Source organism: Fundulus heteroclitus, unplaced genomic scaffold (assembly GCF_011125445.2).
Source record: "Fundulus heteroclitus isolate FHET01 unplaced genomic scaffold, MU-UCD_Fhet_4.1 scaffold_145, whole genome shotgun sequence".
NCBI lineage: Eukaryota > Metazoa > Chordata > Actinopteri > Cyprinodontiformes > Fundulidae > Fundulus > Fundulus heteroclitus.
This window is the reverse complement of record NW_023396557.1, coordinates 37,166-50,818: the sequence shown is the minus strand read 5'-3', so window position 1 is coordinate 50,818 and position 13,653 is coordinate 37,166. Positions and strand designations below refer to the sequence as shown.

General features: G+C 38.7%; 1 protein-coding gene across 1 annotated transcript in view; it reads right to left on the bottom strand.

Moving 5' to 3' along the window:
- LOC105920979 (dedicator of cytokinesis protein 3) overlaps positions 1–13,653 on the bottom strand; it is a gene marked incomplete at its 5' end in the record, with an annotated part of 76,733 nt that overhangs the window by 33,898 nt on the left and 29,182 nt on the right. The window contains 15 exon segments of the mRNA XM_036129195.1: positions 3,820–3,889; positions 3,891–3,908; positions 4,207–4,325; positions 4,448–4,496; positions 4,498–4,530; positions 6,453–6,585; positions 7,749–7,852; positions 8,366–8,482; positions 9,845–9,928; positions 10,342–10,521; positions 11,481–11,567; positions 12,493–12,659; positions 12,775–12,916; positions 13,063–13,167; positions 13,417–13,503. Coding sequence (XP_035985088.1) covers positions 3,820–3,889; positions 3,891–3,908; positions 4,207–4,325; positions 4,448–4,496; positions 4,498–4,530; positions 6,453–6,585; positions 7,749–7,852; positions 8,366–8,482; positions 9,845–9,928; positions 10,342–10,521; positions 11,481–11,567; positions 12,493–12,659; positions 12,775–12,916; positions 13,063–13,167; positions 13,417–13,503 — 1,495 coding nt within the window.

Genomic DNA, 13,653 nt, shown 5'->3' with positions numbered 1-13,653 from the left:
AACTGTGTGGACTGAGCAGCAGATGAAAACCAAAACATTCTGTGCTTACTCGAAGTACAAAGTCTTGGTTCTGAAACTTCTTACATCAGTAATACTCCAACAATGACATACTTTTAAAGTACTCAGATCACAGTTAGATTTTTCCCGACATGAAGGAAATCTTTGTTTTACTGCTACTGATGTAAAAAAACACCTTTATTTGTTTCTAGCTTCTATATCGAAATTAGGTACATTTTTCAGATGCCATTTAGCCAAATAAATTCATGGAATCCAGAACTTTTAATATATTTTGTCTGCAAGTGGAAAAAAAAGATAACACACATCCCAGTGAAACTGATCATGATGATGAATGTAATTCATTGGGTTAGAGTCAGTAAACGCAATATGGAGGAAAACATGTACATATGTAGCAGCAACAGAAGCAGGACATTTTAAAAACTGATGCTAGAGCCCCTAACATCTGTCAACATGGTGATCTGTCTCCAAGACTAAAGTCTTTAACTTACACCTCAAAACTTAAAGTACAGGACAATTGTTCAGAACAACTGTGTTAAAATTAACTATTTACAGTAGTCAGATTGTGGCATTAAGTGAAAGTGAAAATAGTATCATCATGTTTGATTCAACTCAGGTCACTGCTGTTACTTTAACAAATGTCAACAAAAAAGAAAATATAAACAAATGCATTCATTTATCAGCAGAAACAAACCTCAGATTTAATGGTTGCATTTTATAAGCTACAAGAACATCAGTGGACAGTATTTTTGCCGTGCTTTTCAGGTATTGTCCTCTGGGGACCGCTCACAGTCTCTGTTTGAGTGTCAGATTCCACAAAACAAACATGCATACAAACATTACCCTGATTTTAAAACAAGATTCAGTCATTACTTTCATAAAATTACAAAGTGTGTATTTATTGTAGCTAATATTATTTATAAATGTCCCTGCACATGAAACTATGTTTATTTACAGGTTCAACCACAGAACCATCATCAGCTAAAACAAAACAAATCCACTGCATCTTCACAGCTTTCAGTAAAATGGGTTTTACAACTTTAAATTTAAAGTCTTTGTGTTTGTGAGGCTCTTTGCCACCTTTCAAACAAGTGCACGTTTATCAAGCAGCCACTTTGAACTCAGAAAGCCAACATCTTGCATATTTCTACACCAACTTCACTTTCAACCAAAAGTATAAACGTTAAATATAAATTAGACATTTTTTTACGTTATATACTGTTTACACACATATCACTGAAAAAAATACTTCTCAGTTCCATCAAGGTTGTCATTGTGATTAAATGTGCAAGATTATTGATTCATTTTGTTATAGGGCTGGCTTTTCTAAGCTTCTAAAAAAAAAAATATCATATTTTGAGTTTTCATCTGGTTCTCAGCAAAACTGTTTGCTTGATCAGTTTGCTCTTTTTATTAATATATAGGAAGAAAAATTCCTCTTAAATCTTATGGTGCTCTGTTCCTTTAATAAAGTGCCATTCATATACCCTTCTCAGTGTATAAAGAAAATATAATTCCTGTGCAAATTTGAAGTTAAATTTCATGTCAGTAGGATACTATGCTTGTAAATGAAATCAAAATAAATAGCATGAGATCTGTGGGGTTTTAGGAAGCGGCAGCATTTGGAAACGTGACCTTATTTTTATCCTGAAGGATGTAGAATGAAAGCTATAATCAGTCTATACAGTGATGCAGTGAGATGAAAATAAAATGTTTGGATGCTGAGAACATTTCACCGGCTCGCAGAGGAGAGAGTCTGAGAGAAAGCAGATCAGTTGAACCATCAGTGGTTCCTGAAGGACCTCTGAGGGAAATCTGAATGTTTCAGATGCAGTTTGGCTCCTGCTCTCATGTTTATGTTCAACAAGGAGCTTCAATTTCATTAATCCGATCCACTGGCTGACCTCACTCCTCACTGATGCCGTGCTCCCACGCCACCTTAGCTTGTTCGTCCTTGGTTGCTGCGATTAAGGGCTGGGAGATCTTGCGCGGCATTGGTCGAGGTACAGGAGGGCGCGATGGTCCAGACTGTGTGATCAGGTGGTCCTCCTCAGGGATGCAGCCCTCTCTGAGGTAGGGTTTAGGGGGTACGGCAGGAGGGGGCTCATGGAGATGATAGAGAGGTGGATTGTGGGGAATGTAGTGTGGGTGGAAGTGGTGGTGGTAAAACGGGTGTTGTTGCTGTTGCAGTCCATCCGGCTGTTGGGACTGAGGTCCGGTGAAGCCCAAACCTGGAGCCTGAGACTGGATCTGATAGATGACCTGGGGCGGGTTCACTCCTCCTGGGGCAGAGTTGCTGCGGCAAGGCGGGGATTTAACTCCCTCCAGGACGTCTGGCTCAGACATGCTGTACCTGACGGGCTGATAAGGAGAGTCCAAGTCTTCCTGGTCGGTGGTCCAGGCCTGGCTGCTCGGGACGGACTCCAGGGTGTCTGTGCGGCTGGCCGCGGGGTCTGAGGAGGAGGTTGCACCGCCAAAGTTGCTCTCACTGAGGGAGGAAACCCCAGAGCTGGCACTGCCTGAGAGTGTGGAGTTACTGCCATCCAGGACGGACTGCGGACTGGTGGGCGAGGCAGGTATAGGGTGCAGGGGAGACTGGTGAGACAGTAAACTGAGTTAGACGGACATCTATCAACAGGAAGTCACCACTGACTCAATGAAAGATGATCAAGACAATACCAAAAAGCCGAATGAATTAATGTCAATACCAATTAGCTTTTTAACTAATGAAATGAAAATGGACCCAAATAATCAAAATATCTTCAAAAAATATTCATAATGTTTTGAAAAATTTGGCGAAAATAAATAAATAAAAATACGAATGAATAAATAAAAAGGAAGTTGTGGCTTCTTAAGGAGAGCAGACAGACAGATGTTAAAGCATCCATACTAACCATTGCAGGGAAACTGGGACCAGGAGGAGGAGAAGGAGAAGGAGTGGGTACCTTTCTTAAGAGGGCGCGCAGGGAGAGCTGGAGGAGGTCGCTGACCTGCGTGGTGGAAAGCGTCAAAGTGCATCGACAGGTGCTGCCCTACAGGGGGAGACACAGCAGGACTGAGAGATCCACGCTCACATCTCAGAGGAAGGAGGAGGGAGAAAGAAGGAGTGAGGCAGGAGGGTCGCAGGACAGCGAGGAGGGGAAACGAGAAAAAAAGGGAAAAGAGGACAGAAGAAACAAGTGAAAGGAGGAGCAGGAGGACAATGTTGGATCAGGGAGGAGGTGGAGGAGTGTGTGATGGAGAGGTGGCCATTAAAGCTGATCTTAAAAAATAAGCCTGTTTCATTGGGTTCCTACATATCCAACCTTTGAAATCTACAACTCTGTGTTCCACTTCCACTTTTTCTATCCAACACCTTTCCATGAGGTTCATTTGGTGTTCCCAGAGTGGAGCATAAACATAATCTCAACCATAAGAAGAAAAAACCGTAAGCTTTTACACGTGACAAAGGTTGAAAGGAGAAAGTTCTGCTCATCCATGAACATCACAAACCAGGATCCAGAAGTGAATCCCTAAAGGAACACCGAAGCAAATAACTGACATTCACAGAGCGATGCAACGCAGCAGCAGTTTTATACCATGAGGCACGTTCCGCGGTGAACCGGTGGAGCCATAACGCTGCCACATGGGAAGAAAGGAAAGGCAGGGCTCCCTGGTGCCGCTGTCCAAACTCCAGCTGCTGGGAGTGGTGAGGACTAGAGGAGAGGATGAAATAAAGATGCAGGAGGACATTAAAAATTAATTGGCTCCAATATAGTCTCATACTTTTTTATATTTTTCAAAGATATGTGTATGTTTGGTTACCTTTCTCAGCCACAGAGAGGTTGGGGTCACTGCAGGGCTTACAGGGACCGATCACCTGATGAAACAAGGCCTCTCTGAAAGTTTGGTGGCTGGAAGGAAGACAGAGACCGATGAAAAAACATTAATGGCTGCTTGGATGGAAAGGGTTATCAGTAATCACAAAGTTGGCAAGTCAAGAATAGATTTGATATAGTCCATCCTGCCACCAGCTGATACTATGAGGGACGCAGTTTAAAAACTAAACAACAGAGATCATTGTGTCAAAGAAAGTACGGGCCTGGAAACTTGAAACGTCTGCAGAAGTGAAGCTACTCTTTAGACATGTGATGTAGTCAACAGCAACAACTGCTTTGTAATGATGAAACCATCCCTATCCTGCCTGCGTACCTGTCCATTCTCTGTGATGTTGGAGTACATTGCACTGCTCGGCCTCTCCCTGTGGGGCGGCAGCAGCATCAGCATTTCTCTATTGTGTCTGTACTTGTCTGGCAGAGAAGGGGAGCCCACTGGAGTCAAAGGCGACACGGTTGGAAAGAAGAAATAATGTGTCACAAAGATCAGAAAATACAAAACTGAACGTAACAGAACTTTTTTTTATGTGCATCTGATGAGGAACTGATGCGCTCACCTCTTAATGTGGAAGGGGTGGAGTTTATCATCTGAGGAGGCGCAGAGTGGGGTGGAGCTAAGACTTGAAGAGGAGGGGCTCGCCTAGAGAGAAATCAACATGTCATTCTATAAGAGCTGAACTATAAACTACTGATGAAGACATGGAAGGTTTCTTGAAACGATGGATCAGCATGAAGCTGGAGTGTTGAAAGTATTCTGTACTTAAGGTGATATCTGCTGGCAGACCTTAAACATTGCCTCAGCATAAAATAAAGGTCAACAATAAAGAAGCAATAAAGGTTCCATGTCCACCTTGAAACATTTTCCTTTTTTTTCTTTTAAAAACAATAATACAATATGTTGTGCTATAATGTGATTGTGCCATCATAAAAAATGACGAGATGAGCTTTACCACGATCTCTAGAAACACATCAATATATTTACAAAATACAAAGATAATGCTTATGCAGCAAGGCCTAGAGTATAACATTTTATTATTATTTCGTTAAATGACCATTTTTTTTCTACAGCCAGCCAGAGTACGTACATCCTAAGAAAAGAGACAGACAAACATTAGTACAGTAACTGTGACTGGACACCACCAGTTAAAGCCAAGCCTGCTGCATTGTGGCGTCCAAAGTGTAACTTAGATAAGAAGATAACTTTTATAAATCTTGTAAAGCATAAGATAAACTACTTCCTTTATGAAGCAGCATATACTTTTTTTAATCTTCACTTTACACTTATCTGCTAAGCTGGTATCATTTCCCTTATCACTACTTAATATAGCTATAACCATGTATGTTTATATATGCCTGTAAAACAATATACCCCATATCGTGAGTGTACTGTATCTACACCCACATACTTTGTGTTAACCCCTGTACAAACCTCTAGATCAGGGATGTCAAACTCATTTCTATATTGGTGCCACTTTGGCATCATGAAGTCATTAAAAGGGCTGTTTGCACCTGTATACATGATGCTTTTTGATTTCATAATTTCATTCCTGTTTACATAAAAAATGTAAAAGACTTCACAGTAACATAAAATTAGCAATCTTGGGCCCATTTCAACATTTTATCTGCAAAAAAAAAGTCAATAACCGGGTGAGTTGCACTTTAAAACTCATCATTTTGCATCACTTTTTCTCTTCTTGGACATTTCTGGGTTGTTTTTAATGAGTTGTGGGACAACTGACATCTAGTGGCAGGATGGTGTTACTAAATTGTTTAAAAAATATCAACATTCGCTACAGGAGGCACAGTTTTAACCACTTTATATAATTGAAAATGACATATGTCTCTACATTATACCATAATATGCCTTCTTTGGCTCTTGAGGGCCGGATAAATTACCTATACAGGCCGGGCCTTGAGTTTGACACGTGTGCTCTAGTGTGAAAACTGAACTTTTGTGATGCTTTTTAAATCAGGTCAAACTTAAACTTTACTTGAGGTCTGAGCTTGTTTTACTTTACAGTGTGACTCCACATATAGAACTACAAAAGCTTTTTAGTGTTGTTTGGACAGAATAGTGTTTTACATTTATTTACTCTCAATTTGTTTTGTTTACAAAAAAAGAAAAAAAATAACATGTGTCATCTGTGTCATCAAACATTTCAAAATGTAATACATGTGAAACCCTACAAATCTCCTTCTATATAGGTAATGAAAAGCTGTGGACCCAATACAGATTCATAAAGAACCCAGCAAGCAATATTCAAACAGTGATGAATCTCATGACAAATTCACAAATAGTCTTCCATCACTTCTCACTTACTGCTATATATCCCATTAATCCAATATTATTCCCGTTTATTGTGATTTTTAAAAATACTAAGTTGATCGCCTGTAGATTGGTATAATTTGGAGCATAACCCTTTGCATTTACCAGGTTAAAAGGTAAAATAATCAGCTTGTAGCTAAAATAGCAAGTTTATTTTACATACAATTTTTACATTTTCATCATTATTTTGCTGTCATTGATTACTTTGAATGACAGCTTTCTGGGTGAGGGCTAACCTGCATACGATAGAAGTCCTCTGGGTGCTCCACCACCATGCCATCCGCCAGGATCAGCAGATTTCCTGCTTCACTGGAGTTAGAGGAAAGAGAAGGGGAGGAAATGCGCACTGGAGTCAAAACAGCAATGGGACTGGGAGAGGGAATAAAACCAGGAATAGTTTAAATGAAATGGATAAAACAGGAATAGAGTTCGGAATAGTTGAAAGGAAGAGGAACACAGAAAAAAGGAATTGGAATAAGAAAGGATAGAGGGTGGAGAGACCGGGAGGAGAGGAGCCGTGCAGATTGCAGAACAAAAGAATTGGCAGAAAGATGCCAAAAGAACATCCAAAATATACATGCAAGTGATTTGGTGAAAAAGAGAAAAGACCACAGCGCAGAACATGCAAGGACCCAAACGTAGAATAATATCAATTGGGAATGATAGACAGAGAGAAAGAAAGCGGTGTAAGTTCAGAAATTGTGATATGAAAAGAAGACTTTTGAGATCCATTAAGGAACTCAGCAAAGATCATAAAGGTGAAACAGCAGACGGAAGCAGTGAACATTGATGGAAAAGAATCTGGTGAGAAGAAGCTCTGTACATCTTTAAAAAGCTGTGAATTTCTTCAGAATTTATCTCAATAAAGCTAAGGCTGTATGCTCTATCTGAATCAAATGATATATTGTTTTGTCCTGTACAGCCTTAGTAGTGAAAGATTGGGAACAAAGAAGCAACAAAGCTGAAAAAGTTGATACTTTTCCCCACCAATAAGTTGTCCCATGCACATCTGGAACTGGACTCTTGTCTAAAATATCTTCCAAAAGTAGCTTTGACCTTGCTCTGCCTAAAGTTGGGCTTTCCTAAATCATGTGAGGTGTATAAAGACAGAAAACTTAGGTCAGGCAAGATTTAGATACCTCCTATGGGAAAGAGACTCAGACCTGAGCTCAGACACTGTTCAGAGTAATGTTTGTGAGTTATAATTTTCATTTATTTTTAGCTGTTAATAACGGCTCAGAAGTATAATGTACACCAAGTTTCCCTTTCTACAAGATAAAAAGTGCCACGTTTACATCAAAATGGGCACTACTGTCCATCTCAAACTAAACTCTTCGCTTAAAATATCCCCCAAAGATAGTTAAATTCTTCAACCTGAAGACCTGCAGTTATTCTGAATGAGGATGAGACAACAGGACTGTGTGATATATCAGTATGGCAGCCTTTCAATAACTAGAAATAAAAACAATCTTATAGTTCAGCCTCATTTAAAGATGAAGTAAAGTTTAAATATTTTTGTGTGTGCTGCAGACCTGTGTCGGTGCATGAGCTTGAAGCCCTCAGGACTCATCGGGTTGTGAGAGGCCAGGATCCCTCTGTTGATTCCTGAGCCAGACTTATCAAAACCAGGTGGACCCTGAAAAGCAACATAGAAGCCCTGCTCTGATTATTCATACTGCTCCTTCACAGACACATGTGTTCTGGGGTCAAAATGAGAGAAAGTTAGATCAGAAGGGCTTTTCAGAGATATCCATTCTTAATTAAACACTGCTTTTCTGGTCTGAACAGGCAGAATTTTAACACCTGAAAGAATCATTTATAAATGCAGAAGGTGAAATGTTCCAAACGGAAAGAGTTTAGACTCAAAGCTTTGATGTTTTTGCTTCCGGCAGAAGAACATCCTCTTTGAGGAACAAACTAATTAGGCTCCTTCCGCGCACAGATCCACCCACTATAATATGATAAAAGAAATCTTCCTCCAGACACCCAGTTGATTTAGGTTTGTTTCATCATATTAAACTCGCAAAAGAACTACTGAACAACAGCCGGGTTTCTGAATCTCTCAATACAGTATTTCCTCTGAGCACTGGAGATAAAAGTCTAAATATTAATTTAAAAGCTCTTCTTGTGGACCATCTTGTGCACTCACATGGCAGAGGCTGCTCCTCATCATCTGGAACTGATCGATCAGCTTCTTGTGCAGGGGACGCATTTCTGGGTGCACCAACTTCTCGTGCACAGCCAAGCCCACCCCTAAGATATGAACCTGTGGGGGGAAAAAAAGCAACAAAAAAAGTTTTGTTCTGAGTTTAGCAGAAGTGCACAATGTTTTTCCTCCTAGCTCAATGAAAACCTTTAGTTTTGCATCTGTTGAGTAAGTCTCACAACTGATCACAACTGACCAATGTTAGAGTTGGTTTCTGATTGATGGAAGATAGTTTTCCTTTCACTGTGCATTATGAGCACTTAGAATAGTTAAATTTGGCTTTTATTATTGAAAAAGAGTCTTAATTTATCAGTCAGGTAAAAAAAAATTGTTCTGGCAACAATTTTAAACCTTCTTAAATGCCAAGTTTCTATACACAACCAAGGAATTTTAACTCAGCTCCACTTTGCTCTCAATGAACAGACATTAAAATATAAATAATTAACTCTGGTAGGAAGAAAAAAAAAACATTTTAAAAAAGAGAAATAGGCAATAATTCATTATTATAGATATAACTAAAAAAACCACACACCATCTTTCTGTTTTGTTCTTCAGTCCCTTGTTCACATAGCCAGGCCGGCATTATAAAGTCACTAGACATGTTTCGACAAGTGATGCTGTTTTGTTTTGCATCTATTGTTTGCAAATATGTGCATACGAGGTGACGGGTGAGAAGTGGATGGAGGTTGCAGCAGGAATGGAGGAAGAGAAAGGTGTGGCTTGATGCACAGCTTATTTTGATCTACAAACAGTGCTCAGGCCCCACCTAGTGGTGAAAAGTCACTTATTGCAAAATATGTATATTTTTCAGATTTATTAAAAAAGAAGGAAACAAAGTTGTGTTAGTAACAGTAGATGGACCAAATTTTGTATAACGATTTCTAGTCACACCGGTCACGCTGAGTCACACTCAACCACACGTACGTATTCATGCATCAATGCCTTGCCGAGGGGCACGCCAACATGTCACAGGGGGAAGCTGGAATCAAATCTTCAACTTTCACTGTCACTATGTACCAGCACCAGAACATCTCTATGTAAAAAGGTGTGCTGGGTAATTTCCCATCTTATTTGTGGACATTATTAACACTTTCAAACACTGCTATGCTATGCAGTTTTTGTTTCGTATTTTCTTTACAGTTCAAAGCTTTTAATCATCAGAGTAGGTAATTTGAATCTTAATGCTTTGTTCTCTCTTGGATAGACTTTGGTCATGTGTTGTGAATTGGCGCTAGACAAATTGTGTCACTTCATTTATGTGCAATGTTCCAATGTAAATATCAGACTCTGAGCTTATAACTGTGTGCCTTGTTGCCTCTGATGAAAAACAGATGCTAATCTCATGGGACTCTGGTTAAATAAAATGGAAAATGAAAGAATCTGTGTTTTATAAAGTTATATAAAGTGTGAATATTGTGTCACCTGCTCCTGCATGAGATCTTTGAGCTGCGTGATCTTCTCTGTGTCTTCAGGGTGACTAGTGATGTACTCCTTATCAAAGAAAGCCTGTTGAGAAGAAGAATTAGGTCTGCATTAACCGACCGGACGATTACTGCTAATGTCTGTAATAAGCTGAATATACTTTTATAATGCTGTAATACAAGCCTTTTGTTGACATATTACAGAACCAGACCTAATTTCATACAAATGAACTCTTTTCATACATTTTAAATTAAACCTATTATTTTAAACAGCGGTTAGAGAATATTAACAGCTACTGTGCTCCATAATAACACAAAGATTCCATTTAGGCTCTTAAAAAAAATAGAGAGGCAAAATAAAACCTGAAGAGATGGCCATTTGTGATAACAATAAATTCTCATTATGGAGCAAAGAGGACAGTACAGAAATAAGTTAAGAGCTGGACTCATTAGAAGATGAGGCGCTTGTGTTTTGTAAAGTGTTTTTTTTCTCTCAACCTCCTGGTATCTGGCGATGCCCCCGTTCACGGCGGCGTCGATGACTCCATTCAGCGTCATGCTGAGCAGGTTGATGTTCCCGTGCAGCTGCTTGTGTTGGTACTGACTGATCAGAGTCCGCAGCTCCTGGTTCTTATTTTCCACCACAGAGATGGCGTTTTCCAATGGACTCACCTCCACCTGAAAATGACAGTCCAGTTAGAAAGATCGACATTGATAAGAATAATTTATTGTCAGTGTGATTACCCATAACTAAATTATTTCCAGCATCCTCAGAGTTGATGAAGGGATAAAATGCCACACATACGGATAATCCTTTTTATGATTTCAGAATTTTATATTTTTCTTGTTTGGATTCCTAGATTTCTTGGACAATTTAAGGATAATTTTTAACAAATAAAAACAAAGCTGCACTATAGATTTTCAGCAGGAATTTCAAAAGCATTCAGACCGTAAATATGTAAAAGGAGCAAAGATGTTGAAGAACTAGACTGTATATAAGTATATAAATAAATATTTAGACAGCATGAAACAACATTTATCAGCTGATGTCACAAAGAGTTAATAAAAAAAAATCATCTACATCACCTACGTTTAGTGACACCTCTCATTGACATCTCTACAGGTACATGCATCTGCTTGTAGTGCAGAATATGGCTATCCCAAAAATACCAAATACAAGATTTGATGTGTTAGACGAAGGACAACCTGCCACTTTGGTAGCTATGTCCAAAGTGTAAGTAAAAATCTGAGGTAACCACAGATTTAGATCGTTCATCTCTAGAAAATGGGACAGAGAATAAAGTCTGCAAATAAAAAGTTGTCCTGTTGTTCTTTTTCTATACTCCATTTTCTATTCCCATTCTTATCCAGGCCTGGAAAATACAACAAATTTTACACTTTTTTCGACTTTTAAAGACTGTATGAAAACCGTGAACCGTAGAGTTTCACTGCACAGATTAACAAAATGGTATTATTCCAGTCGAACACTACGGCTATTATATCAAACGTAAACTACATAAATTCCTTTGATTTCATAGGATTTTTTTTTAGCAAATATCTAAAGCTGTTGAAAGAAAATGTATATATTTCCAACAGGAAAAAAAAACTTTGCCCAGTAAACAGTTTACTTCACTCACCAGTTCCCTCTTTTCTACCTCAAACCAGCGTGAAATTCCAGGCAGAGGATGGGTGAGGATCAGAGTCGTCCTTTCTATCCAGAGACTCTGAAAAACAAGCACAGCGAGCAAACTTACTGAATCTATAAATCCCAGCGCAGGTTTCACTTTCTTTGACTCTCACTATAATGGTGCTTTTTCACCTCCAACAAGAACTGCTCTGTTGGTTAGGAAACATTATATCAAATCCCTCTTTGCAAATTAAGATTAAATTGTATATTTTCTGAGAAAAAACACATTTGTTTTGAGACAAAAATATGTGTGTTACTATTTAAAGACTTGGGAAATAATTAATTTTCTTCAAGCTGATCTGACTGAATTCTGCTGTAGGATTTGTTGAATAAATTGATCTCTAACAGGAAAAAATAATACAGAATACTAATCAAGAAGGAAGGGAGTCTTGAGCTCCTTGTTATATTTTAGGTAGAAAAATAATTTCACCCTCCCTCTAAAATGTTCTTTTAAAAGAACTTCAGCAAATGTTACAGCAGATTTGGCCATCTTTGACTTTGACGGCAAAAAGCTCAAATTGGCACCAAATTAGGTTTTAAATGGACTGATGATAAATCCATGCCCGTTTAGTTGTTCCATTGTTTGATACAGGAGAATTTTTATCTATATTTACCTTTACAATATTTACTGGATTTGGTCATTTTTTTTTTGGTCTTTAGAGTAGAATTATTGTGACACACCCACCTTAGCAATGCTTGTAACTAGCCAAAGATGTTAAGAGTGTATTTAGCAAAAGTTTAAGTAGTCATTATTTGGTTTATTTACTGCCTCTCCTGGTTCATGACTGCGGTGGGCAAGGTGAGCTTTTTTTATTTTTTTGCATTTTGATTGTTAAAAAATGTCAAAAATATTTTGAGTGAAAATATGTTTATAATGTGCACTTTTTTCTTTATTTTTTAACCATACATGTTTTAAAATGTATATAGCTTAATAACGACATGGCAAACTCGTCTGCGCTCACCTTAAACTCATTCTCTCTGTCTTTGGGTCCTTTGTGGAACGGCCGGTCGTAACGAAATCGCCGAACGTTGTTCACTCGATAGAAGCTCTTGATGCGGTCTGGAACTCTGTCCATCTGAAGGACGGTGACGCTTTCTGGAAACGGTGTCACGGCGTAAATCTGGAGGTCTGATCCGAGGAGGCTGAGGTCAAGGATCTAATCCAACATGTGGAGGTCAAACTTAGATAGTGGCAAGAGTTCTTGTACACATGGAGATGCTGAAGTGTTATTTCTGAAGGATACACTGTGCATCACACTGCAGAATGGCCTCATCTGGCTGATTCGGGTGCTGCATTGCAATGGCTTGTGGGAATTCTCCCAGCATCCTTTGTTGGAAGGCTTCTAACCTTTCATAGTCATGGCCCCGGCAGACAAACTCTTTGTTCTGGTGTGACCAAATCAAAAAAAATAATTTCAACTGTGCTATTAATATATTTTAAAGGAAATGCACATAATTTCGTCTAAAATCACTTTTACTGCCAACTTAACTGAGCATTAAAATAATTTCATGCTCCCAAACATTTGACTCACTCTGAGGAAGAAAGGAAACTTCCTGCCGTAGAATCCCACCCTGAAGAACTCCGGCTCCAGACGCTGCTGCTCCATGATATTGTCATAATATGCTGCCTCCATTTTCTGCAAACATAGACCACAATGGAAAAACCTTATTAAGTAATATTTACACTTATCTCACATAAATAACGTAAAGAAATAAAAAAATAATATTGTTTTACTTTACTCTAAATACAAAAATGATGACAAACCTATAGGTCTTATGACAACCAGCCTGTCATCTATGTATATCTGGTATTTAAAACAGGTTATGTAATACATAATTAAGTTACTAAAGAATAATTTTTATTACTGCAGTAATACTGGGCTCACCCGTATCCAGCTGAGACTCTGGTAGTCGTAGAGAGATTCATACTGGAAGGCCAGTTCTCTGCACAGAGGAATGCCAAATTCCCAACACTGGAGGAAACAATCCATAAACATTTCATTAGTTTCTTTTCATATGACGGAATTCAGAATCTAAAACAAATGAAAGCGTGCCATGAGAAAAACTTGTTCCAAATATTGAAATATATGAAGAAGAGATTAGGCAATTAAATGTTTATGCTG